At 45.4% G+C, this 27,257-nt stretch overlaps 2 protein-coding genes across 3 annotated transcripts; one reads left to right on the plus strand and one right to left on the minus strand.

The window, feature by feature from the left end:
• FCF1 (FCF1 rRNA-processing protein) lies at positions 1-4,137 on the minus strand. Its single transcript, XM_035327605.1, has 8 exons — positions 4,058-4,137; positions 3,904-3,971; positions 3,706-3,777; positions 3,465-3,613; positions 2,953-3,025; positions 2,451-2,538; positions 1,920-2,014; positions 1-640 (listed from the first exon to the last, which is right to left on the minus strand). The coding sequence occupies exons 1-8, from the start codon at positions 4,058-4,060 to the stop codon at positions 592-594; spliced, it is 597 nt and encodes a 198-aa protein (XP_035183496.1). The 5' UTR covers positions 4,061-4,137; the 3' UTR covers positions 1-591.
• On the plus strand, positions 4,091-26,195 carry AREL1 (apoptosis resistant E3 ubiquitin protein ligase 1). 2 transcript variants are annotated; one of them, XM_035327603.1, is made up of 20 exons: positions 4,091-4,205; positions 8,113-8,375; positions 9,538-9,597; positions 10,257-10,483; positions 11,816-12,053; positions 13,040-13,209; positions 13,292-13,472; positions 14,125-14,372; positions 16,090-16,167; positions 16,658-16,799; positions 17,202-17,323; positions 19,079-19,154; positions 19,522-19,631; positions 20,502-20,681; positions 20,841-20,966; positions 21,157-21,286; positions 21,374-21,432; positions 21,622-21,711; positions 22,719-22,894; positions 23,039-26,195. In XM_035327603.1, exons 3-20 carry the CDS (start codon positions 9,582-9,584, stop codon positions 23,139-23,141), a joined length of 2,472 nt encoding a protein of 823 aa, XP_035183494.1. In that variant the 5' UTR covers positions 4,091-4,205; positions 8,113-8,375; positions 9,538-9,581; the 3' UTR covers positions 23,142-26,195. The 2 variants fall into 2 exon arrangements, with proteins under 2 accessions (XP_035183494.1, XP_035183495.1); XM_035327604.1 differs by lacking the exon at positions 9,538-9,597.
• Positions 26,196-27,257: the final 1,062 nt, after the last annotated feature.

Raw genomic sequence — 27,257 nt, forward strand, 5'->3', positions numbered from 1 at the left:
TTGATTTCACTCACTGTATTGAGATACAGTTGAATAAAAGCCTGTCAACCCTAAATTAATTTTTTTCAGACCACTGGTCCAGAGAAGGCAGCCTACTGGTGTAGACTTGACGGTTTTTCTTCAGAATGCAGACTCCAATTTCCTTGTGGGACAGATGTGAGGGAGTATTACAGGGAAATACTCATGCTGCTGCAGATGCAGAAATAAGAAACTTCTAACATTTCTGCGGTTCCATTCTCAGTCATAGTTGCACCATCACCAATATTTACTTCAGAATGCTGAAATCACCTTTTTGAATAATCCCAATGCAAAAACAAAGAGGGAGTTAGGTATATTCTTGGCCGTAGAGTCCTCTTGTTCCCATATCCTTCTCCCAGCTGTAGGTTATGAGATGCAGTCAGAACAAGGATGAATAAAAAAAAGACTCCAACAAATAGCTTTTTTCTGAGAGGATCAAGGCTATGAAGTCAGTCCAGTATCACCCACAATCCTATGAGCAGGGTCCCAGCAAAAAAGAAAGCAGGAGGGTTGGGAACAGAAGGACCCTTATCCTGGCTCAGAGTCCTGGCATTCATGGCTTGGCTGGAGAGGTTAGAATCGAGGAGCTCCGTAATCATCTGGCATCCTCTCAATATTGTATCTGCAAAAGAAAGAGGGAAAACCTATGAAGATAACCTGCTCCATATTCTTCCCCTCTGCATGCAGCAACAAGCTTACAGGGAGACTGAACAGCAAACAGTTTTGTTTCATTTCTATCTGCAGCTCAGATGGTCAGAGAGAAAAAACATTACTTCTGAGAAAAATGTAAAGACTTGGTAACATTACCCCCAGACTTAACCTCAAACCCCTTAGAGCTCAGGCATCTCAAGAAGTCACATCCCCAGAGAAGGAAAAAAAGGGTGTTTTTTGTAAAATCTGCCTGAGGCTTTAGGAATAGACCCACTGTGGAGAACAAAACTTTATCCATTTGACTTGAGATTCAAGGGCAAAATGAGTAGGGGCAAAGATGTTTTGAGGGAAAATCTCCTAATCCCATTCTCGTTATGGATCAGTTTAAACTCCTCGTATTTATAGCAATTTGCCTCCTCATTTCTGACATACTGCTCTCTGCCTACATAATACCAGACTCTCTCCACTGTTAGCACACTTGCCTCCCAGTGTCTCTCCCATCTCATCGAAAGACTGTTTTCTCTCCACATCCCATTTTTTGTCCCGACCATGCTACCAAACATACCTACCCTACTTTGAAACAATTTGGCATAGTTTCTATGCAAGATGAAACTTCTGTGCTGTAATTATGTACAAGAGATATTAAAACACTGTATATGACAAATGAACGTGAGTGAAGTCCTCTTAGTCTAGGCTTTACAAGCACTTCAGAAGGAACAGGAAACAAACTTAAGCAAATGCTGTTACAGTAGATCACTGCTTCTATTGTATATATATTTAAATATATATATATTAAAGCAAGCCAGTGCTTGCACATATTGCTGCTTTGAAATTGCTGCACTAGCCTCTTTCCAAGTTGGTTTGATTTTTAGCTAAAAAGCAAATTCAGTTTCTTAATGGAGGGTATACAAAGTTTCCAAATAGAACATGGAACAGGAACATTTCCTCAAAAATCTGTAGAATGCACTTGCCTGATAGCCTTGATGCTGCTGCTGCTAAGCAGAACTGAGCTATGGAAACACTGGCCTCAAGGAAACTAATTTTCCAGATAAAAGCAAGTGAACATGGAGGGTGCAATAAAAGTGGGTCTGCAACCAGTCTCTTCCCAAATGCAGCTATACATCTACTTTTGTGCAAACACTAGACCCGTTAGTACAACCTGTGCTATAGAGTGCAGGAGGGAAATGCATGGCAACAGAGTCCTTGTCAGACAATGACTGTGCCTGGCATCGACGTCAGAGGTCCCTTACCTGTGCCTGGAAATATACATTATAGGCACTCCTGGGATTTTTCGTATTCTCCTCTTGAGCTCTTTATCCACTGTGGCCACTATGTAGCATTTGTGCTGAAAAGAAGAGGCAAGTCAGATTCATTACTAGTGAACTGGCACAACAGAGACAAAGCCAAGCCAAAGCCTCAGCTCAGTTAGCTCAGTAAACACAAAGAGGGCTGTTAGTGCCTAGTGAGGCATTTCTAGGACTTGGTTATTCCGTAGGCATAACAGCCTTCTGCTCACCAGAACAGATTCCGAGAAACATTAAAAGGCTGTCCAGCCTTTCCAGCTGACAACTTTCCCACATTGGATGCTTCTTGATGTTGTCCTACACAAGAATGCTTGTTGAAGACTAGATACTCCTCCAAAGAAAGTCATGCTAAGGACCGAAACTGCCCGTTTACAAGACTTTACATTACTTTGCATAAAAGTTAAGTCATCAGTAACCAGCACGGTTCAGGATTTTGTGTGTTAGCACAGTATAGGAATTTTCAGAAACATTAGTTACCTGAGTGACTCTTTGTACCAAGCAGTCATCAGCATAGGTTCCTTTGTGCGTACACGGCAAGCGTTCGAACCGAGGGTCCTTGGCAATTCTGTGGGGATAGGTACATTCAGCATCACGACAATCAGACCAGTAGAAGTGTACAGCAATACCATACAGAGGAACAGGAACTCTTCTTTCTGTGATATGCAGCATGTTATACTCAAAACAAGGGCTTAAGATATGGAACAAATGGTACAGTTCAGTCAACTGAAATGAGGAGCAAAAACAGCATGCAATTTGTCTGGCTAAGTACTTCTTAGTACTTGTTAGTGAGGTTCCAAGATCCCCACAATGTTAAGCTCTCGCTGAACCCGTAATACTGATCTCATAAATCCAGAGAAACAAAACACAGTTCAAGACCTAAAATCCCTCTAGTTCAATAGCACCATCATGGCAAGTCCTTTTCATTTCATTATATCAAAATACTAAGTTGGAGAAACAGAGAGGAACACCCTGCACGTACCTTAATGCCACACGATACCTCTGTCCTAGCTTCTCAATTTCAGCCATTACGCAATCTGTGATACATGGAATACCTACATGCAAAAAAAGACAGCATTAGAAGTCTGTATTAGAACAAAACAGTATTTCTTTACAGACCTCTACAGCATTGAGCACGTGCCCTGGAACAGTTATCTTTCATGGAACTCTGTAACATATTGTTTAGTTTTAAACTGTTGAGAGCTGGTAAGGTTGCAACGTGATGAAATGTTATACCATTGAGGTGTAGTCTAACAAAGCCACTGTAATTTTAGATTTTTAACTTATTAATGCTTTACTTTTGTTGAGGTCAATGTTTAAGACCATTGTCTGATTGAAAGCAAGGATGGTTCTGGGGTTACCATAGGCCATCAAGAGTGAGCTCATTAGAGCACATGGCTTTTTTCAAGACTTCTATTATCCTCAGACAGTGGTGTGAGGCTGATAAAGCACATCCTAGGCGGCCCAGAAGCGCCGAGCGCGGCAGCCACTCACACTTGGCATAGAGGCAGTCCATCATGGACTGCACCAGGTCCAGCTTGGCTTTGATGGAGAAGTTGATGAAGTTCGTGTCAACCAGGATGTGGTACGGAGGCCCGAGCTGCGTGTTGTACTGGAAGAACAGGCAGGACGGATGCTGGGGGCTGCGGGGAAGACAAGGGATTCGCATCGGTGAGCTGTGACCGAGGAGAGTAAGAAACCTTAGAGCCTGCCGAGGGCTAAGGAAGGCACTTACACCTCCCGCTCCTTGATGGCGCTCGGGTCCTCCTTCTTCTTGGCGGGGGCTTTCGCCCGCTCCTTCTCGTTGCTGCAAAGAAGCAGGGGCACCGCTGGGGGACGGCGGCACCGGAGGGGCCCGACCGGGGTCCCACCGGCACCGGGACCGTCCCCATCCCCGTCGCGTCCCCGTGGCCGCCCCCGTGCCGGCACTCACATGCGCTGGTCCCGCAGGCTGATCATGCGCTTCATCACCGCGTACTTCCGCGCCTTCTTCTGCTTCCCCTGCAACGAGACGCGGCCGCCGTGAGCGGGGCGCGGCTCCCCGGAGCCCCCGACCCCCCCGGTCCCCCCGCCCGGCCCCGGCTCACCATGCTGCCGCCGCCGCCGCCGCCACCGCCGGTAGTTCCGGCGCCTCCGCCGAGCGTCACCGCGTCCCGCCCCGCCGGGCAGGGCCGGCCCCGCCGTCACTTCCCGGGGAGGCCGCCGGGAGCCGCCGGACCGGAGCCGGAGCCCTCGGTAACGGCGCTGCCCGGGGGTGGCGGGGCCGCAGCGGGACGGGGGCTGCGGCACCGGGGGGCTCCCCGGCGCGGAGCTGCGGTGGGGGCCGGGGCCGCGTGGCTCGTCCCCGAGGGTGCCAGCCCGGGGTGCGGTGGGACGAAGGGAGCCCGGCACCGGGCGTCCCCGTGCTCCTCCGTTCGGCCCGGGGTTAGGGAGGGCTCCTGCCGCCCTCCTTGGCGCGGTGAGGCACGGCGTGGCCTGGGCTTGCCGTCCGCCGGCCGAGAGCTCCTCCAGGGAGAGCAGCGAGCTGTCGGCACCGTGCTGCTGAGCTTTGAGCTGACATCCTGAACCAGGAGCCGAGCTGCTGCAGCAGGGCTTTAACCTGACCCGTAACATCTCTTCTGCAGGTGTAAGGGAGCACTCTCAAAGCCCTTGGGCTGGTCTTTGGTGCCTGGGTTACAGGGCCCCGTGCAGGGAAGGGTGAGGTGGGCCTCGCTGCTCTTACCTGCCTCGTGCGTGTGCCTGGGTTAGCCAGAACCTGTAGCTGCCGGTGTCGGACAGACACAGCCAGTTTTGGTGTGCAGGAAAGAAAAAGTACCTTTGTTAGCCCGTGAGCAAGCTTCTTCCTGAAGAGCTTCCTTGGTAGAAACATGCTTGAGGCTCCAGCAGTGAGGCTGCAAGGAGGTCATTGAGGAAATCACACTGTTGCCATCTGGGTAATGGACCAGAGCTAACTGCCGGGTGAAGAAATGTGGTTGGTGGGGCTCTGCCGGCACTGCTAGGTGACCTGGGGGGCACAGGGAGAGGGCATGGTGGAGGAGGAAGGGGGACATCCACAGGAGGCTGACCAGAGAGCTGCCATCCGGCTGGCTTGCTCTGCTTGGGGAGGATCTCACGGCCCCAGCGACTGCTCAGTTGGGGTGAGAAGCCCTCAGGCAGCTGGTAGAAGTCTCCCATATTTATTTATTTTTCTGTTGCCAGTGTTTCATTGGGATTGTGTGTAAATGCGTGTGTGATAAATGCCAGCCCTGAAGAGAGAATGGCAGGTTTGTCTCGGACCTTTGTCATTGTACGGACCTTTGTCATTGCGCCTTTTGTCCTTGGTGGCTGATACTGGAGTCAGCTCCGTGCCTTTTGAGCTGACTCCTCAGTCTTCTGAGCGTGTATTTAAAGGGAAGTTCCCATCAGCATTTCTGTTTGTTCTTTGGTGCATGCTTCCCTTAATGTGAGAAAATACCAAGTCTTTTCACTCGAAGGAGAATTGCCTTGTGTGTGTCATGAGATGTAGAGGCTGGTGGTGGTGGACGTTGCACACGTGGATGGAGAGGATGTCCTGCTCAGAGGCAAACAGTGCTTTCCGCTTGGATTCTCTGAGGTGGTACCAAACCACAGAAAGGATTTTAAACCATTTTTCTTCTTAATGTTGGAGCTTCTCAAGGGAGAGAAGAAAAAGAGTTAAATTTATCAGTGCACCAAGAAAACCCCAAGAAGCATGGAAGATTTTTAGGAGCTTAGTGAGCCTGTCCTTTATAGCATGTCCCCGACTGGCTCTGTAGCGGTAGCCCCATAAATGTGCCATCGCTGTGTTGTAGCTCCCTTCTCTGTACAAACACACTGGTGTTTCTTTCAGGAGATTTGTCTTGTGTTCCCTTAGCTTTGCAGAAACAGTAAAGCAAACACAGTTTATTCCTGTTACTGGCCTTGTTTTCCTTGCTGCCTCAATAGAAGCAATGGCACTCGTTTACCTTATGGTTCCATGCTGTCTCTCCTAATTGTGCAAGTGTTTCTCCTTGAGATGAAGCTTTCCAAATCCCCATTTTCCCTGCAGATGGCAGGAGACCATTGCTTGCCGTGTCCTTGGATCAAGATCTATAAGGTCAATTCAGCAGTTTTTCAGCCCAGCTAGGATGGCACCTTCTGTTGCAGCATTTCTGAGTTAGTTTCCCAGCTTGTGGCAGTTCTTAGCACAGATTCTATTTTAATTTGGATCTGCATTCTGCTAAGCGAGCGGCAACCTGTCTTGAACACCAGCTACTAGCGGCTAGGATCTTTACCCAGTGTTTCCCAGCTGCAGGAGCATCCTTGAAGCTGCTGCCAGTGTGTATGCTCGAGGGAACTTGGTTGTGCCACAGCCACTTCGTCTCTGCTGGCCACCTGACTTGGCACCATGCCTATCGCTTCACGTCGAGATGATGAAAAGGAGAAGCTGCTGGGCTGATGGAAGGAGACAGCTTGCTGGACACAGGGGGTTATTCTGAAATTCTGCAGCCCCTACCAAGAGGCTTTAGTTGACTTCAGAAACCCTTGTAGTGGAAATTGCAGGTCCTTCCCTCCTCTCTCTCTCGAGGCTGTCGCTTGCAGCATGTTTTTTCAGAAGGGAAAGAGTTACGGGCTGAGGCAGCGATAGTCTGGGTAGGTGAACCCACAGTGTCAGATTTGTGTTGATGCTTTTTGGTGACCTGAGGAGGCTGATGCTGTAAGATGCTGGGAGATCTCACAGAATGCAAAGCTTTGGTAAGTTTCTGTGAAATTCCTCAGCTGTGCAGGGAGGAGGTGCACACCTTTCACCGCGAAGCCAGGCAGGAGCAGGTTTTCAGCCAGGCACTTGTAGCAGAGGCAAGTGAGCATTAAAGACTGTGTGTTTCAGTGACACTTTGTGTATATATACTGTGAAAGAACTGAAATATCAAAGAAATTGCTAATCTGTGATTCTAAATATACAGAGAAAATAGTTTATAAACCTAGAGCTTCCTCTAGAAGGAGAAGTAAGAACTTGTGCCCCTGGGGACTGCAATGTGTTCGTTCAACCAGAGAAAAGGAGAAAATAGCTGAGTGGGTGGGACTTTCCCTGAGGCGAGGGGGAGGAAAAGACAGCGAGAGTCTGACTTCTGCAGCACCATCGAAAACTTGATGGCTTTCCTACGAGTTAGAAAGCTTAGAGCCCGAGTGGAAGCGTGCAAATGCAGGTGTCTCTGTATGATTGTTGGGATGGAGAGCAATGAGACATCGGAGGAGGAAGGTAGGTGAGCGGGGAGCAAGGAGGCAGTGGCAGCTGATGCCGTGGTGTGGCAGGCAGGAGGAGCATGTCACTAGCATCCCCGCGGGAGGTGGCACTTCAGGGAGCTGCCGTGGTGAGCCTGGGTCCGCTTCATTCTCACTCCTTTACATAATCTGTGTTCTGAATGAGTAGATACCAACTGTGTAGGCTCTGTGGCTTGTCTTCTGGCATACGTCCTGTTTTTTCTGTGGGCTGCGTCAATTCTTGCTGTTAGGTTTTATTTAAATCTCAGGACTGACAGTAAACTGCAGTTCAGTGGGTTGTGCTGCTGAAATTGAAATGCCTTATGAGCTAAACAGTTTTCTGAAGGCTTAAAACACCGGTGCCAAAAATCTATCTCCTCAGCTCAAAGGTGCAAGATCTTTCAGAGTTTTTTTTTCTTGTTTTCCTCTTTCTGTTTGCCTGTAAGTAGTGCTCTAGACATAGGAAAAAATGGGTTGTGATAATATGTGGCATTTTGTGGCATTTGTGGCATTTTTTTGGCTTTCAAGCAGTACCTGGTCCTTAGTGCTATTCTTGAATAGCACACAGCTTCCGGGCTGCTCTGGGAAACCCAGGAGCTCAATGAAGCCTACAGGGACGTTATAGTGGTGGTTTTCCTTTTTTTTTTTTCTTTTTTTCTTTCTTTCCTCTATTATTGAACTTGCTGGTTTCAGGGGGTCATATGAAATGAGATAGTTACGTGGATGCTGGGGGCATGTTGAAGCCTAGCACCTAATTGACCTTGGTATCTTCACAGCACTGTGTCTTTGGATTTGACATCTGGTTATACTTTTGCAATGCACCTCTCACGTGTTTCTAGTTGCTAGATTTGTCCTCAGCAGCGGAGATATCTATCTAACTTACTTCTCTTTATTCCTTTTCCAGGGAAGCTAGCAAGCTACAGGCTACCAGGAGCAGCACTGCACAACAACCTTGATTTTCACAAAGAGGAAGCGATTGCTGTGCTCAGGTCCTCACCTTTCAGCAGTGATTCTGTGATGCAAATTCCAGGAGTTTCATTTTCTGTGATAATCTTCTCTATGGCCTCTTCTTGCTGACGCTTGCCCCAGTGCTGGGCACAGACAAAAAGGATGCGGAAGAATGGGTACCCTCCTTTTGGTTTTTAGAACATGGGCAGTTGTATAAAGGTACGTGATTGCTCTTTAGTCAGAGGGATGGAGTGTACGTGGAGGGCAGCAAAGGGGACTTGTTGGGCTGGAAAGCGATGGCCGTTGTGGCAGGATGTGTGTGTGTGCCTCATTTAAGCTTTCTGCATGCTAGCATCCATTGCTGCTGCTGTTGAGATGACCGATGAATAACTCCCCTTTTGTGTTTGTTTAAAAAAAAAAAGGCAGTTTGAATGCACAATGTAGCTTCTCACTAACTGACTGGTGACATGGTGAGCTATATTGTATGCATCAGTGTATGCCAAATCGTTTGTCCGATTGTCACACACGTTCATTGCTGCTGCTGCTGCTTGTTCCATCTGTCAGCTATGTCCTATCAACCAAAGAGCATGTTGTTGTTCTGGGCGTAGCCTTTTTACTACATGTTTGTTTAGCAGCCCCCCAGTGAGAACTTGATTCTAGATCAGTGTCTCTAAAAATTGCTGTCATCTTAACAGTGTGCAAAACCAAGGTTTTAGCTTGCGTATTGATCAGTGAGGGTTTCAGCCGAGAGGTTCGCTTTGCAGAAGTGAGTAGAAAAATACAGGTGGACTGTTTTTTCAGTTGCATTTGTACTTTCTGTACTAGAGGTATAGTGTGAAAAAAAAAATAAATCAGCCCTACCCTAGGAAGACTTTGTTTGTTGTGAACAAATAGGGTTGGTCTTGTCCACAACCCTTTTACTCCATCCCTTTTTTCTAAGGTTGCTGACTGAGGGTCAATTTCTGTCCTTTTTGGTAGTGGCTCTGTTATGCGCTTTCATGGTAGCGTAGAAACTTGTGACTTGCTTCCTGTAGGTGTGAGAGTTTGGATGAGTGGCTTTCAGATGTTGTTGAAATTGGTGATCCTGCAAAAAGTAGCCCCTTATTGCAGTAGCCTGAGCACACTGTCACTGGTTTCTGAGGATAATATGTTGTCCTTTTAGATCCCTGAATCCGAACGGGAACCTGTAATGATGAGAGAACTGTTCCTTGTAGCATGCTGTGCTGTTTGTGTATTCCAGTCTTTTGGAATAATGCCTTAGGGATGTCGTTGGAGAGGAAAATAGATGATAGGTATTTGTCTGAGGAATCATAGATTAAATTTAGGCCAATGTGTGTGAGGAAGAGTCATTGGACTGGACTTGGCCTATTTTGTGTTCTAGATGCAGCTGTGATCCTCGGCTGTGTGTCTCACCGAAGGGACCTGATGTTTTACATTATTGGTAAGTGAAGGAAAGGCTGCCACTGTATTTGTTGACCTCTCCATAGGCTTTAGAGGAATGTCTTGAAAGCCCCAGCTTTCATGTTAGCTTAGAGTCTACCTAACAAACATGAAGTTATTGTCACCCTGCATTATGCCTTCCACCTGGCAGACTTGCCCCTTCTCCATTCTTGTTCCCAAAGTCTTTCCATCAGCCTCACTTGTAAGCCACTCCCTTACTCTTTCTCTTGAGAACTAGTGCAGGGTTGTTGCCTCCATGATGCTTCTTAATCCAGTCTTAATGTGATGTGCAGGGGTTGTGTGGTTATCTGACTGTTTCCCATAAAGGAATCTTTGTAGTTCTAATTTGCAACTCAGGGAATTTCATGCTTCTGTTGGGGCATCTGCTGGCCATAGCTGAGACTCGGTACCACCTATACCTATTTCTCCTCTACTTGCAGTCATTTTCAGTGTTTCAAAGGACTTGTTATTTTCTAACCTAACTTCTAGCATAACACAAGCCATAAATGTTTGCACAATAGCTTCTGCCTTAAGCATCTAATTCACAATTGACTAGAACGTCATTAATAAAAGACATCGACTTGGGCTGATGAAGATGTGACCTCAGTGCAAGACTCAGACATGCTACTGCAACCACCCTCTGTTCTCTCCTTGCTGCAGGTGGGATCACAGTATTTGTGGTAGCCTTCTTCTTCACCATTAAGTTCCTCTTTGAGCTTGCCGCACGTATAGTCAGCTTCCTTCAGCATGAGGACCGGGAACGCCGAGGGGAGCGAACTATTTATGACTACGTGCGAGGCAACTACCTGGATCCCCGGTCCTGCAAAATCTCCTGGGATTGGAAGGACCCCCACGAGGTGGGCCATAGCATGGCCTTCCGAGTGCACGTAAGGGAATATTTCTGTTTCCACGTACCTTTGGGGGCAGGGACAGAGGTCTGAGTTAGGGGTGGGCTCTTCAGTTTATTTTTGAGAGTGGGGGGCAGGGGGGAAACAAGCTGGATGTAACTTAAGAGTAGGAAAGCTATCTGTTCACATCTTCTGCTCCCCCCAGTCCCAAAAGGTCAAGTTCGGGGGAATGGAACAAGTATACACATGAGATTGGTGAGGGGCCTGAACACTGAGGGTTTGGAGCTCTCTGGAGAAAGTTTGAACAGGTTTTGTTGTGTGCTTTCTGCCCCTCCTTCCCCACCCAGAAAGGTATCAAAGTAAGAAAGGTTCAACAAGGTTGCCGTACCCATCCCTCTTGGGGAGGAGAGAAAACCCTTCTGCTTTTGGTGTATGAGGAGCAGTTCTAACTCCAGGACAGGCAGTGAAAAAGAGCTGAAAGGAAAGGGACTTGTTTGGTTCCCGCTATTTAAATTTACCCCCTTCATCTCACTGACTCTCACTCATGGCAGCTCCAGCAATCTGCCCGTGCACATCATACTCGTCTCCTATTTGCTTAGTCCCTAATTCATCAGCAGTAGCTGTTGCATGCACTGGTTCCTCTCCCTGTCAGTCCATACACATACTCCTTCAGGCTCTGTATCCCCCCGCTGTTTAGCAGCAGGGAACAATGGTAACTTTCTGCTGATGGCAGGGAGGATTTACGCTGCAGGCTGCGAGCTCTTGAAGCCTGCACACTTAGGATTTCAAGATGTAATTCTTTTCATGCAAGCAAGTACTGGTTAAGGTGTGTCAAAATTGTCTGCTGGATAACTTGTGATTGAGCTGACTGATTGTGTCTAACAAGTTTTTTTCATGCTGATGCTTCTTATCAGCGTGATAAAAAGCTCCTTAAGGTCAGCATCTTCAACATGTTTTCTGTAATAACTCTGAGAGCTTCTAGAGAGCTTAGCTGGGCACAAATGGACAAGACAGACTTGTTTCTCTGAAAGGACATGGCTTTGCTTTTTTTTTTTTTTTGTCTTCTGGCAGAGTGTTCTCTTGTTTTCTCTTCTGATACACACTAACAGTGCAGAGAAGAAATGCCTGGAGGCATTTTATTTTTGAGTCACTCATTTGAACCCTGGTAAAAAAGAGAGAATGAGGTTGTTCAATGCCCCCTTGTGTCCTGTTGGTTCCAGAGAACATAGCTTGTGTGACAGAGCTGGCTGTTTGTTTCTACTCCTATGCTGAGCTAGGGGTCTTGGCCTTGTTATCCCTTTGTTGCAAGGTGACTTGCTTTCTGTGCACTGTGTATTTTTGCTGACGTGGATTTCTCCATTTCCCATGCAGTTATTCTATAAAAATGGGCAGCCTTTCCCAGCTCACCGGCCTCTGGGGCTGCGAGTTCACATCTGCCATGTGGAGCTAGCAATTGATATTCCTGTAACCCAGGAAGTTCTTCAGGAGCCTAATTCCAACGTGGTGAAAGTGGCCTTCACTGTGCGCAGGGCTGGGAGATACGAGATCTCTATAAAACTTGGTGGCTTGAATGTGGCCTACAGCCCCTACTACAAGGTGTTTCAGCCAGGTAAGGTCTAGGTGGCCCTGTAATGATTCAGAAAGTAGATATGGAAATATTGGAGGCAGTTAGGTGTACATATTTCCAAATAAAATAGATAAGTGACAAGGAAAGGGTTACTCTTCACCGTTATCTTCTTGCCATGTGTAAATCCCAGCAATAACCTGTGATTAAAGCATACTTGTGACAACCAGTACGTGACAAAATAGAAGCTGCCTTACAGAATAAGTCATTAGTGCTTCTTAAACTCCCTAAGTATTTGTGACATGTTCTCAGTTTTGTAATAATTTCTTCGTGATCCATCTAGTACTCAGAGAATGCCTTTTGTGAAAGTAAGCTGAACTGGAAATGCTGTCTTGATTTGATTCCTTTCCTCTTTTGAATACCCCACTTTGTTCCTTTGAGCTCCTGGAACAGTTGCTACCTTTGAGTATATGCTTCATTAAAAAGATTTTCTTTTTATCCATTTTATTTTTTTCCTTCTGCTTTTGCTTTTTGACCCCATCAGCATCTTTTATATTTCAGACACATTTTCACTGAAAGTACCTCCATTAAATTGCATTGTGAATAGAAAGCTTGCCAAGATACTCCTTCGAAAAGGGGAAGCTCAGATTTAGTTTGGGTATTCTTCACGCTAAAGTTTGTTTGATAAACTGAATTTGCAGGTTTTCTTGGATGTCAGCTGGCTTGTCCTTTGTATTTGCAGTGAGAGCAAGTTCTAGAGCTGAAGGTTAGGATGGAGGACAGGATTTACTTTAGAGGGCTGGTAATTGGGCTTGCTTTATCAGTATTGAGATTCTGGCCCAAGGTGACCCCAGTACACCATGCTGTACATTTTAGTGCTCAGATATGTTGTTTTTTTTGAATGTCAAGGCGTAGAATATGTGGAGTTCTTTTTATCCATTTTCAAGGGGATTGTGCCCCTAGTTGCTTTTCATTTGTTCTTTGTAGCTGCACTTGGGACTCTGACTCTAAACTGTTCTTGTCTACTTCAGGGATGGTGGTTCCCTCCAAAACCAAAATAGTTTGCCATTTCTCCACTCTGGTGCTGACCTGTGGACAGCAGCACACCCTACAGATAGTTCCCAGAGATGAGTATGACAATCCCACCAGCAATTCTGTGTCCCTGATCGACGAGCACAATTACAGCCTCTCCATCCATGAGGTGAGCGCAGCCCCATCCCTGGCTGGCCACTTCTGGGTGAGCTAGAGAGAACTGCCCTCTTTATTGTGTGTTTTCTGTTTAGCTGGGTCCTCAAGAAGAAGAGAACTCTGACGTTGTGTTTGAGAAGTCTGTGGTGTCCAACCGGCAGACTTGCCAAGTGTTCTTCCGACTCACGTTGCACTGTAGGGGATGTTTCCATGCCTGCATCTCCTACCAGAACCAGCCCATAAGCAATGGTGATTTTGACATCATTGTTCTAAGTGGTGAGTCAAGAGCTGCTCAGCATTCGTTCTCTGAGTGTTCTCTTGCAGGATGCTACACACATCGGTGTAGCAGAGCTGAATGTAGCATCTCTGCAGGCCAACCATGCTTAATCACTCGAGGAATGCCTATTCACTTAAACATGCTAAATTAATTTGTTGCTGACAAGGGAGATCTCTGAAGGCTGATGTTCTACTCCATCATCAGATAAAACCATGCATGCCTTGATACCTATCTCAGGGGAGGTTTACCTCTGAAATGAGTCAGTTTGTGCTGCTTGATAGTCCTTGGCATCTGAGCTATACAGAAAGTGAGCTAGCAGTGTATTGTATATTGAGCTGTATGGATGAAGATCACCATATGAAACCTATGTGCTTTTTTGTTGTTGTTTGTGGTGTTTTTTTTTTCTTTCTTTCTTTTTTTTTTAATCTAGTCATCTGAAGCCAAGACTGACAAAATGCTACCTTGTAATCTTTGCATCTCACTCCTGTGTTCTCTTTATCAGAGTTTCACTTCACCAGGTTCTTCCCTGGATGTTTAGCCTTCTGTTTTTTTTTAAATCATAGTTTACTAATTTGTTGTGTTCTGTGGGTTCTTTACTTTTTGGTTCTGGGCTGCATTAAGATTTGCACAACTCTAATCCTTTTCCTTCAGAGAATGAAAAGAATATTGTAGAGCGCAACGTGTCCACCTCAGGTGTCAGCATTTACTTTGAAGCCTACCTTTATGAAGCTTCTAGTTACGCCAACACTCAGTGGCACCTTCCACCAACGCACCTGAGCTCCTCCCAGCGCCGTCCTTCTACTGCAACTGAGGATGAAGATGAAGATTCTCCCTCTGACAGCCAAACTCCCGAGAAAGTGAAGAAACCTAAAAAAGTCTATTGCTATGTGTCTCCTAAGGTAAGACCACAAAAGTACCAATCCTGAGTGCATGTTCAAGGAACGCAAAAACTGAAGAGCTTATTTGTACCTCACACATTGTCTCCAGATTTACATGCCTCAAACTTGGCTAAAAGGTTTTGCCTATGGGTAGACAGCAAACTGAGATTAATATTAAAATGCTTCTTGAAGCTTTAGGAGTCTGTGTCTTTCTAGGTCTCCTTCAAGCCTATTGGGAATCTTGTCACTGATTACTCAATAGGCTTCCTTTTTGCCTTTCATTTGCTCTGGTCAGGCCAGACTAGCAATTCTCTTTCTCAGTTTTTGATATCTCTAGACCTGAACTTAGAGGAAAACACTGGATTTTATGGATTTGTCTGTCCTGTTTCTTGAATGTGGCAGGGAAAAGAAAAGTGGTCAGAGTATGAAGGGTAGATGTATAAATAGAAGGAACATGATTCAAGCAGGTTGAGAGCAGCTGAAGATTCTGTTGTAGTAAGAATTTTAGCAGAAACAATTACCCCTTCTTATTGTCTCTGAACATTCAGGGAAATTAGAAAATTCCACTAAATCCTACTAATGAATTCACTTTGTTGATCTATTAATCTGAACGCATTCTGGAAAATGTGATACTTATCAATGTAAATGGCTAATCCAGGAATTGTTTTCCTGACAGAGAGAGAGGATTATGAAACAGTTGTAGGATGGAGGATGTTGCTAGAGATTTGTAAACCTCTGCAGCATTCAGTACTAAGAACTGACTTTGAGAATGAGTTGCTGGGTCCTCACGAGCTCAGCATCCTTTCATCCTTGGAGGGTTATTCTGGATTTTTGTAGTCTTTTCTGTTGCATTACTTGGTAAAGAAGATCCCCAGAAGTGGGTACTATTGCAGGTTCCCTTTATATGACAAAGTTATTGCTGTGTTTCTGATGTTTGCATAATTGTTTCCCTGGATCTCTCTCTATATACCTCGAGCATCTGTCCTGTGCAATAGGGAACTATTACTATGCTGCTATTTAAGGTGTTTCTGCTCATAATTGCTCAGTGGAGAAATGCCACTCAGCATTTTTTCCAGTCACTGCAGCTAGAACAGACTTGTGCAGAAAATTGGTTTTGTGTTTTCTCTAAAGACACTAAAATTTCATTTTAGCTTGCTCTCCAGAAGGCAACGGTTCCACAATGAGTAGCCATTTGTTCTGGCAAAAATACACTCTAAAAGAAACTTCTCCGGATCTCCTGGATTTAGCAATTAAAAATGCTGTTTTGAAAATTGTTTGAATTGGTTGCGAAAATTAAGGGATTAAGGAAGTAATAGCAAGAGTTCTGGTTGAGAGAATCTGACTTTTTCTAGAACATTTTTGTCAGTGCATTAGAATCTTGTCCTGAATTCAGCCTCTCAAGATTACTTAATTTTTACCCTCCAATTAGACTGGTGATATTCTGCTGAGCACAATGGCTTGCTGCTGTATAACCTGTATCGTGCTAGTATTCCACATGCATCATAAGTGTGCATGGTGCAGTCTTACTAACAAGTTGCTTAGTTCTGCAAGCTGTTGCCAACTTCAAAGGTTTTTATATATTATACCAGAGGAAGATTTCACCAAACTTTTCCAAAGCCTGTCCCTGGGGTTAGAGGGAAATTTAACTTCCATGTTTGTCCTGTCCCTCAAGTGTTTCAGGGAAAACCCTTAACGGATGTGTGACCTTTAACATTTTCTTCTTCTTGTGTTTACTCAGCAATTCTCAGTGAAAGAATTCTACCTGAAGATCATTCCGTGGCGCCTTTTCACCTTTAGAGTATGTCCTGGCACAAAGGTGAGTCTCTTTCCACAAGAGGTGGTCCTCGTAACTGAGTCTGTCTGTTTCTGGTTTTGTTTTCCCTTTGGAGAGAAGGGCTTCCACCCACAGAGCGCATTTTGTTGCATAAAATTCAGAGTCTGGTATGCTGTAACAGTGCCTAAATTCAGCTAATATTTATGAGGAGGAGCCAGTTGTCTTACTCCTTTCTGCTTTTTGTCCCAGTTCTGGGCAAAAATCTTGATTCCTTTTGCATTTCTGTTGTTTGTTTTCTGTATAACCATGCTAAAATGCTGTGACTGTGTCCAGTGAAGCCTGTAGGCTAGGGAATGAGGTTTGAAGCAGTCTCGCAACTGGAGTCCAGATGTTTGAAGTAGTGTTCCTGTTAACTGCATCTGCATGGGTGAGCAGAGAGTCTGAGAATGCAGGTGGTCTTGCTCTGTCTGCTGTACATGTTGTGCCTTTTATGTGATGTATTAAACCCTTTCTTGCATCTTTTTGCTGCTAGTTTTCATACCTTGGTCCTGACCCTGTGCACAAACTGCTGACACTGGTGGTGGATGATGGGATCCAACCCCCTGTGGAGCTCAGCTGCAAGGAGAGGAACATCTTGGCCGCCACTTTTATTCGCTCTCTGCATAAAAATATAGGTAAAGGGCCGGGGGGTGGGTACAGTAGTTGAGAAGTTAGTGCTTGTCTGCTAGTTTTGCTTGGGAATGAAGACTGTGAGCACTGAATGACCTGTGATGGGAACTGCTGATTCCTGAAGTCTCACCTTCTGTTGTTACTGGTGGTGCTTCCAGGGAATGTATTTCATCATGCCAGCTGTTCATGTTTGGCTTTTCTGTCATGCTCTTTAAAAGTACACCTCTAAGTATTTGCGTGACATTGAGAATAACTGCAAACTGCCTTTAGAGTTCTGTCCCAGATGTTGCTGTAACAAATTCATCCTTGGACTGTAAAGCTGACCTGCATGGTTAGGTTTAGGAATGCCTTCTAGATGTTTCAAATGTTGGCAGTTCAGGCCTGACACAAACTGTCACTGTTCACAGGAGGCTCAGAGACCTTCCAGGATAAAGTGAACTTCTTTCAGCGAGAGCTGCGTCAGGTGCATATGAAAAGACCTCATTCGAAGGTCACGCTGAAGGTCAGCCGTCACTGTCTGCTGGAGTCGGTGAGTGTGTAGGTCACTTCACTAACGCCCAGTGCTTTCTCCATCCTTTTTCTTCGTTTCAGTGCCTAAAGATATCCAAATTGACATGGGCTAGGGCAACCACGTTTAAAATGATTAGTTCTTCTGTTTCAAGGCAGATGCCAGTAGGCAGCTGGACACTGGAAAAAAGGAGAAAGTCTTAAGGTAGTTCGTTTGTGTTCAGGTTTGGTAACAAGTGGGATGCTATGTTCCTTCTCAATAAGATGAGAAGATGTTCCTTCCCCAGTAAGATGAGGTCAATTTCTTAAGTAATGAGGAAACTTCAGCTCTGATAATCCTTTTTGTAAGGAACTCATCAGAGTAAAGCAGGCCCTGAGAGATATCTAGGGTAAATGCTTGCATAGCCTGTAAATGTAGGAATTCTGCTGGTACTATTCTGTCCTCATTTTACACTGGAACCTGAGGCTCTAAGAGAGGCTGTTCATCTGGACTAGAATTGAGTACAGAAGCTGGAGTTTGTGAGTCCATGTCTACTGTTCTTCTGCTACAGAGCTATTCAGTGAGGTGAGCTCTCATGTCAGGTATTGCTTAGCTGCACACATGGAACTATGGCATTGATAGTAGTGGTTTGGTGTGACGATAAAGTATTCTGTAGAGTCCTTGGGTCAAGTCTTCACTGAACCTGACCTGAACTGATACATTCATATACATACAGTGCTTAACTGACATACTAAATACTGTCTACACAGAGCAGGCAGTTATCCTGACTTATTGATTCCACATGTGTCTCTGAACAGAAATGTTATAAAGATGGAAAAACATTTCTGGGGAAAGTAGGACTGGCTGGGATTTCCCTTGATTTACACTCAGTAAATCTGTGTTTTGGAATATTTTCTGCACGTACAAGCTTGCACTGTTTACAAGATTAAGTTTCAGTTAATAGCTTGATAGAAAATGACTTCATTTCTAACAATATTTCCAAGACTATTTTTCTTGCTATTTTGGAAATTCCTGCACTGTCATAAGCAGTGGTGTTACAGCCTAGTAAGACGAAACAAATTCAGTGCCATAATAATAAGTGTAAGCTTTAACATACAAGGTTGACAGGCACAAAAAATGTGACCAGTGTGTTTAGCCCAAAGCAGTGACTAGCATGATGCTCTGATCTATTTGAAGATGAACTAAGCCAAAGCTAAATGTATGATTGAGGACAGCTGTGAAGCGTTTTTTTTCTTTAATTGGAATCCAGAATCGGGACAAAGGAAGTTCTCGACACTTAGAAGACTGTTACTTTTTTGCTTCGTGACTTGCTTTAAGTATAAACTCAGTGAACCCTTCAAGCTATTTTTCTAATGCTCTCTGAAAGGTTCCTTTTTTAAATCTGACTCGTGGGCTGAAAGTGCTTTACAGAAATTGCTCCTACCCACAGGCATTTTAATACTTTAAACAATACTGCAGCCTTGAGAGGGATATATCTGGGTTGTGCTAAGACTATTGTTAAACCTCATACTGGTTCTGAGTTGAGTTGTATTTATGTGCATAATGCTTCTCTGCTTCTCTTAATAGAAAATGAGGAATTGGCTTCTATGGCTCTCGACAAGTAAGAATTAGACCTTAGGAGTTCCTAATTCTCAGTTTTATACTTTAGAGTACTAGATTGTGTTTCCTGTGTACTGCATTGCTTAAATTGCCCATCCACATGAGCAGGATTTCGTATTGGTTGCAGGATGCCAAGCAGTAACAGCTGTTGCTATTTTACTTGTTTCTTCTTTTCAGTCTTTTAAAGCAACGCGAAATTTTTCTGTTTCTGACTGGAGCAAAAACTTCGAAGTGATTTTTCAAGATGAAGAAGGTGAGTTACCCTGTGAATTTATTTGAGGAGGAAGTATAGGGAATGACAGTGGAGTTCTTAGTCTGAAATTCTGTTTTCTTGTAGCATGTCTGTCCTTTGTGGCTTTCCAGCTCTCACTTTCTCACAGATGTTGGTGCTGTCTATCCCTACCCTACATAGGGACCTGAAGCTTACTAAAAAAGTAAAAATGTGTCTATCAGGACTCTGTCTGGGAGCAGAACATAGTGTTCTGGTGTCCCTGTCTACTGCTTTCTTTTTGCTACAGAGCTGTCATTGAGATGAGCTCTCATCTCAGGTAATACTGAGCTGCGTGCATGAAACTCTTGAATTGATGACCCCTGAATGACTAACTTGTTTTATCTTGTAGCTTTGGATTGGGGAGGTCCACGCAGAGAGTGGTTTGAGCTCATCTGCAAGGCATTATTTGATACCTCCAGTCAACTCTTCACCCGCTTTAGTGATAACAACCAGGCCTTGGTGAGTCTGCAGTTTCCTATGTTGAATAGTCAAATCAAAACTCTGTACATTGCTACTGGCTAAATAATACTGCTGCTAAGTTGAGAAGTGTGCAACCTTATGCATTTTTAGGAGGCCTGCCCAGTCACTTCAATTGCCTTTCTCAAAGCTTTGCTGAATGATCGTATCCTATTGAAATGCAAAAGAACTGGTTGGAGGAACAGCAGAGGGTTGCCAGTGAACATAGGGACTCCAAGTGTGTAATAATTCAAGTACATTTTTAAGAAAGGTCAGACAGAAGCTTTAACTACTATGGTCATAGTGAGAGAACATTTGGACAGCTAACAAGGCCATCCCCCTGTGAGGGATGGAAGAAGGAATCGAGCAGTGAATCTGTGACAATATGGAGAGATGGTTCTTGGTGGAGCCTGTAGGAGCGGCACATTCAGTATTGTCTTAGCTCAGAAGTGGGTGGTTGGAAACGGTCAGAGACTGCTAGCTTTAGTAAAAAGGAATGTTCTTCAGTTAGGATAAACTTCTTAGCCAGACCTCTCAAGTCTTAAGTATCAATAATTTTACCACCATACCAGTCAGCAGGGAAGGCTGGGTTTCTGGAGAAGAGGAGGTAGCATCAGAGTGTCTAGAGGTTTTGTTGAGTCTGAGTGTTTCAGAATCCATTTCTGCTCTCTCACAGCCTCTGACCTGTGGATGTGAACCACTTTGTATTCTTCATAGGCAGGCTCAGGCATTTCATTCTATTGCTAGGCTCTGAGGATATTACCCCAAAGTTCTTTGGACACCTAAGAAATGCAGCTTGAGGTGGTCCCATACCTACTGTTTGTGCTAGCCTTGTCTGGTACTCAAGAATTTCATTTTGTTTTCTCTTTACAGGTGCATCCAAATCCAGTGCGTCCCACGTGCGTACGACTCAAACTGTATGAATTCGCAGGCCGCCTGGTAGGAAAGTGTCTTTATGAGTCATCCCTGGGAGGTGCTTACAAACAGCTGGTGCGAGCTCGCTTCACGAGATCCTTCCTGGCTCAGATCATAGGGCTCCGTATGCATTACAAGGTAAAGCTTCACAGCCTTGTATGAAGACTTAGTCTGGGAAAAGGAGGAATATCAACGTGGTAGAAACATATTCAAAGTCCTCACTAGCAACGTATGTATTTTTTTTTTCCTCTGCCTCTTCTTTCTCACGTTCCTTCCTTCCTTTTTTTCCCCACTCAGTATTTTGAAACAGATGACCCAGAATTCTATAAATCAAAAGTTTGTTTCATACTGAACAATGATGTGAGCGAGATGGATCTGGTCTTCGCTGAAGAGAAGTACAGTAAAACAGGCCAGCTGGAGAAGGTGAGGAGGCAGTTCCTGAACATGGGACAGTTTAACCCCTTCCCACCACTACCAGGGGAGGCTGAGAATTGTGTGTTCCAGAAAACTGAGCTTACTGTAGGCAGTAGCAAGGAGGATTTATTCTGGGTGGGAGTTCAGGTTTGAGGAATGCTGCTGGTCACACTCATGTCAAATGTTCTCCTGTTTTCAGGTGGTTGAACTGGTGACAGGAGGAGCTCAAGTACCAGTAACAAATGAAAATAAAATTTTTTATCTGAATCTGCTTGCACAGTACAGGCTGGCCAATCAGGTCAGGGAGGAGGTAGATCACTTCCTGAAAGGTAACATGCTCTCTTCTTCCCTCTCTTTTCTGCCTTTATGTCCTTGGGGCCAGCACTTGCTTGCTCTTCTCTCTTCTTTTCTTCTAGGTCTTAATGAATTAGTTCCTGAGAATCTACTGGCTATTTTTGATGAAAATGAACTTGAGGTAATTACTGGCTCCTTAAGCATCTCTACCCTTATTTTCCCTCCTCTCTGACAAATGAAGAGCTTTTGGATCTGGAATAAAGCCAAAATGTTTCTTCTCTAAGCATTTTAAGCATCTATAATTTGGACAGTAGCTGTGTTTTTGTTTTCTGCCCTTCTGTCTATCTGACTGCAGTCTCTCGTCTTTCAGTTGCTCATGTGTGGTACTGGAGATATCAGTGTCTGTGACTTCAAGGCACATGCTGTAGTGGTAGGAGGATCTTGGCACTTCCGTGAGAAGGTAGGTGAAAAGCTTTCTCCCTCCTGTTTGCTGTCAGCAATTAGCCCAGCTACAGAAGCAGGCAATTTAAACTGGGAACAGCTTTCTTGGTTGGAAATCAGGCTTACGGAAGGACAGACTGGGAGATCTGGGAGTCAAGAGCATGACTACAAGCATTATGAAGTAACATTCCCCCAGAGTGTTAACCTTCAGCCTTGCTGAGTAGAGATTCTTAATCAGTTGGAAGCAGGAAAAATCCAGCAGCCAGTTCTTTTTAAGAAGAGCCAACAAAGCCCTAATTAAATGCAGTTCAGCAGGATATCAAGAAGAAATGGTGGGAATTATTGCTAGTGAAGACTTTCATGATAGTGTACTTATCTCTAAGAGATGCTTTAAGATCATGATTGCAGCCCACATGGAGTGTTTGGAGTTCAGTGCTGTGGTAAAGACTACTGATGTAGTAGCCTAAATTTGTGCCTTGTAATTGTTCCCATCCCTCCCTGCCTTTCCCGGTGGGAGGAGTACAGGAATGGAAGTAGCTTCATTTAGAAAAATAAAGGAAACTGCCAAAACACCCAGGCTGAAGAGAGATTGGGAACAGTGTTCTAGCTGTAAACACTGGGATGGCTCCACCTTCCTGCAAAAGTATCAGAGGATGTGGAAAAGCAAAAGATTAGCATAGTGCAAGAAGCAAACAAGCTTCTCCATTGTAAACCTACCTGTTTAAACAGGTATTTCTAAAAATAAATAAAATCTCTGTGGAAAGCAGAAGTATATCTGTTTTAAGGGAAAGGACTTGGTGGGGAAGTAGTAGTGTGAGACATCTTTTAAGAAGAAACTATGTAATCCTTGTCTCTGTCACACCTGGTAAAACAACAAATTGTGACCATTAGTAAAGCATTAGCTTGCAAGATCAATTAACTCATCTTCTTGTGACCTGCTCGTATTTGATATATTTTACATATATTTATGTTATACATATTGAATTTCTTGCCTGACCTGGCTTTACGTTTACTGTTGCCTAACAGGTCATGAGGTGGTTTTGGACTGTGGTCTCCAGCTTCACACAGGAGGAGCTGGCCAGGCTGTTGCAGTTCACAACTGGTTCATCCCAACTGCCCCCGGGAGGGTTTGCTGCACTCTCTCCATCTTTTCAGATCATTGCAGCTCCAACTCACAGTACTTTGCCAACAGCCCACACTTGGTAAGTATCCTGGCTATTTGTGGTGGGCAAGCAGCATGTAACACATCATGTGTGGGATATGCGTGTTAACCCATCTAAAATCAGCTGATGGGGACGGTCCCCTTTCAGATCTAGCCTGAGTGGGATTTTTCTTTTGTCTTGCAGTTTTAACCAGCTGTGCCTCCCGACTTATGACTCCTATGAAGAAGTGCACAAGATGCTGCAGCTAGCTATCAGCGAGGGTTGTGAAGGCTTTGGCATGCTGTGATTTTTTTCCCCTTTCCAGGAGACCGTTCAGCCTCCTGGCTCTTTGTGGCAAGACCCAGGTTCAATCCATTACTTGTTCTTCCCTTCACATGGGTAATGAAGGCAGGGCAAAGACTCTGTGTAAAGGAATTTGTCATCCAGAAGATGTCATGTGGCCTTTCCGTATCTCAAATAAGTCATAAAGACCTCATCTTTTTCCTTTCCTTCATTCTCCCTTTGGTTCAGTGTGAAACAGCAGCAGGAGTGTGGTGCACTCATCAAGGAAATACTGCACAGGATTTCCCTGCACCCTGTACACCCATCTGTCCGTGAGAAGAGAAGTACATGAGCAGAAGTTGCAATGAGGTGCAAGCAACATGCTGAGCTGCCTTGATCGTAGCTCTCAGGGAAGAAGGGGAAGACCAGTGTGGAGCGCTGCTGGAAACCTGGTTCATGGGAAGCCTTAGTGACTTCCCATGTCTTGGCTCAACTCCCCCAGTGATGCTCCCCAACAGCTCATCTAACTCCATCACTCATGAAGGGTGCAGGGTTGTCTCTCCTTTCAGCACCTGTCCCAGAAGAGTTTCTGGTTCTCCTTCTCCATCTTGCTTTGGATGCTGCTATCCGTCACCTGTGCCACCAAGAAAAATGGGCAGTACCCCTCAGTGGAGGGAGTAACCCAAAGGGGAGATCACTCTCATCAGAGCACAAGTGCTGGCCCTGACAGTGATTCTGTACTACCTCCACCAGGGTCCAGCAGCTGAAGCGTCCTTCTCCAGCAGCAGCTGGTAATGAGCCTTTGCAAATGAACTGGAAGAGGAGTTTCTCCTCCACTGAATGTTTCTGATTAATGATGTTGCACAGGAAGCTGTCCCATGCCCTTGCCTTCTTTTTCCTTCCTCAGTAGAGAGGGTATGGGCATGACTGTGATCCCTCAATGCTGAACACCAATGCCTATCCCACGTTCACCTTCAGGGTATGTATGTGATGTAGGAACAGTGACAGGTCAGTAAGCAGCTACGATGTGTGCTGGTCTTGTGTTGTTGGGGTGATGGTACTGGGCAGAGCATGGTACCTCCTCCCAAGTATACCACAGGGTTTTGGCTTCTACCTCTGCCATGCAGCAGCCTGAGGCTTCTCTACTGCATTTCAGGCAGAGTTTGCAGAGGGTTGTTGGTTGTTGGTGCCTGGAGAGCAGCTGGCTTTCTGTCCTTCTTGAGCTCTCCTTTCTTCTGCCCCGTTCAGGGCTGCTGGCTTTCCAGCACAAAATGCTAATTAGAACTTCACTCAGACGATCACTCAACAGCCTGCACAGATAGTATATCACACCCACCACTGTCTGGCTTGTGGGGAGAGGAGTGGGCAGACCAGCAGGATTAGGGTGTGCCAAGCTGGCAGTCCGTCCAGCCCTTCCCAAGAAAACAAAGGGAACGGGAGTCTGGGAATCTTGATAGCTTCTTCAGTGAAGCAGAATTCATGAAGATCTTTAGGTTCTCAGCAGTTTCTTAGTTCAGGTCAGGAGTCATAGGCATGCTGGCAAGTGTAAGAAAGCTGCATTGCTGCTGCTTGCAATGTAAGCTTTGGCAGGATTATGGGAATGGCTGGATTTCTTCCAGAATAGAGTCTCAAGCTGGCACCCCTGAGCTAACTTTAGAACACCATATTAGATAAAAAATCACTTCATCCTCCTCAGCCCCCTTCTGTCCTCGAGCTGATCCAGGCAGACTTCTGCAAAGTAAGAATTTTTTAGATAACTGTATATTCTTTTCCCAGTGTAGCTTGGTTGAATTGACTGGGAATTTGGGGGAAACATTCTACATCTAGAAAATGTTTGTTAAGGCAGTATCTTAGCAATTCTTGGTCTGAGTGTGCTACTTGTGTACAGAAAGATACAAGCCATTTTGGTGCCAAAAAGCAGCCAGCCGAGCATTGAGACTACTCAGGGGGATTCTTTGCCCTGTGAATTCATTCCATCACTGGCACTGAGATGCTGGGAGACTGCCAGCTTGAGAGGTGCCACGACTGCACTCTGACAGGTCATGTCAGTAGTGTCTGTGCTCCCCTTTTTCTAGTGCAGCCTCTGTTTTGTAGGGTCCCGACCTTTGGGTGGAGAGTACAGTGCTGTTTTTTACACTGTGGATGGCTTCCATGGTCAGTGCAGTTGTGGCTGCTGTGTTTTTCTGCGCCACCGCTTGACTGCTTTTTCCGGAGACTGAGAGAAAGGTGGTGGTGCTTGGCTTGACTCCTGTTTGTTGGGAGGTGTAGCCTGGTGCCCTTCCCACGTTGCAGCCCTGTCTTGCAGTCTCACCTGGTGAGAACATCTCCAGACTCGTAGTTATGGGCCAACTTTGCCAATGACATCTTCCTCAGGAATATTCCCTTCTATTGAGCTGGACTTCTTTACTCTGAGGATGAAGTAGGTGGACATTGGGTAGTCTTCCTCTGCTGGAAAGAGCTCCTTAAAGTTTCTTATTGTACTACAGCCAGCACCCCACACTTCTCAGTAGCTGTACAGAGCCAAGGAACTTCTCAACACAAGCGCAGTCAGAACTGTGATGGGTGCAGGTGCTGTTAGTCAATTAGACCCATCTCCATTGTCTCCACAGGCTCCTAGGTGATCCCGTGTTCCTGGGATCCATCACAATGTTTCTAAACTTGTCTCTAGCTTTATACCCTTAAAAGTGTGTTCACTTTTTATGCTGCCCTTAACGCTGGCAGCGGGGATGCGCTCTGGTCATATGTTTCGTCTGACACAGGCTTGTTACTCTTCTTTTTGTCCTTATTTATTCCCACTTGATAGAGGCACTTCCCTGGAAAGCTTTAGGATCCTGGTACCGTGTCAGACAGGTTCCATGTTTCCTGAAGCTGTTTTTAGGTGCCGAGGGTCTGGCTTCAGCCTGCACCTGCAGACCATGTTGCATGTTTTTAGAAACCAGGAGCTGTGGATGATGCAGGTCAGATTCTAGTTCCCTCTGTTGAATTTCTGGCAGAGTTCAGCCAAAATTTGGAAGCCTGTGGTTGTAGTAGCTGATTTTGTAAATAGTTTGTATAATAAATAAAATATTTTAAAAATGCTGCCTTGTTGCTCAGTGTTCTTTCTGGGCTGTGCGGAGGGAATCAAGCTGGATAATGCTGTCCATGGGTGAGGGGCTGCTTCAGGTCTCCAGGCCTCTCGCTGAGGCTCCCTGCAGAGGAGAAAAGGGTGAGCTCTGCTTGTGGCCTTGCAGGGTGCCGACTGAACCCAGGTCCTGTGAGATCCTGGGAAGAGGCAGCATTCTGCTCCAGGGCTCGCAGGCTGCTGTGAGGCTTCTGGAAAATGGGCAGAAGCAACTGGTAAAGCCAGAGGGTATTTTAAGGAATCCTGTATGTACGTTAAGAATGCAGCTGGTGCAGTTAGGTTTTAATCTCACTGTGTGCTACCTGACTCTTACTCTGAGCTGCAGGTGCTGATGCTGCTTGTGTTTCCCTGTACTGCCAAGAGGGCTGGATGAAAAGAGAAAGGGAAAGAGGAGGTGTCTGAGACCTTGGTGTCTTCTTAAATTGTACAAGAGGCTTTCAGATTGCAGGGTGGAAACAATGTGTGTGCAAGTGCCTGCTAACTAACAGCTTAGTAAGGTTTCAGCTGGTAACCTTCAGAGGCTGTACTGAATTGCTGTGATTCTATGAGCTTGAGCTGCTCCCAGCTCAGATGAAAAGTGCTGCATTTACCACTAGTTTTCCTTGGACTTTTTTCTTTTTTCTTTTTTCTTTTTTCTTTTTTCTTTTTTTTTTTTTTTTTCAGACAAACGACTTGTCTGCAACCTGGCATGACCAAAATGATGCACAGCAAACCACGTGGATGTGTCTTTATGTACCGTGCCTGGTATTTCTCATGGGAATAGGGCCAAGCTGAGGCTGGCATTTTCAGAAACACAATCCCTTTAGGTGTGAAGGAGAGCTTGGTGTACTTGATGACTTCAGTGTGAAGTAGGTTCTAAAGTTGCTGCCCCTCATGGCAGGATGTGTGATACCATCTGGCTGCCCGCGCTGGTCACTAGTTTATTGTGATGTTTTGGAGAGGGAGCGGTGACAGTGACCTGCTGCTGAATCCACAGCCTCCATTTGTCCTGGCATGGGCTTGGGGTGGGGAGATAAATCA

This window comes from Oxyura jamaicensis, chromosome 5 (assembly GCF_011077185.1).
Source record: "Oxyura jamaicensis isolate SHBP4307 breed ruddy duck chromosome 5, BPBGC_Ojam_1.0, whole genome shotgun sequence".
NCBI lineage: Eukaryota > Metazoa > Chordata > Aves > Anseriformes > Anatidae > Oxyura > Oxyura jamaicensis.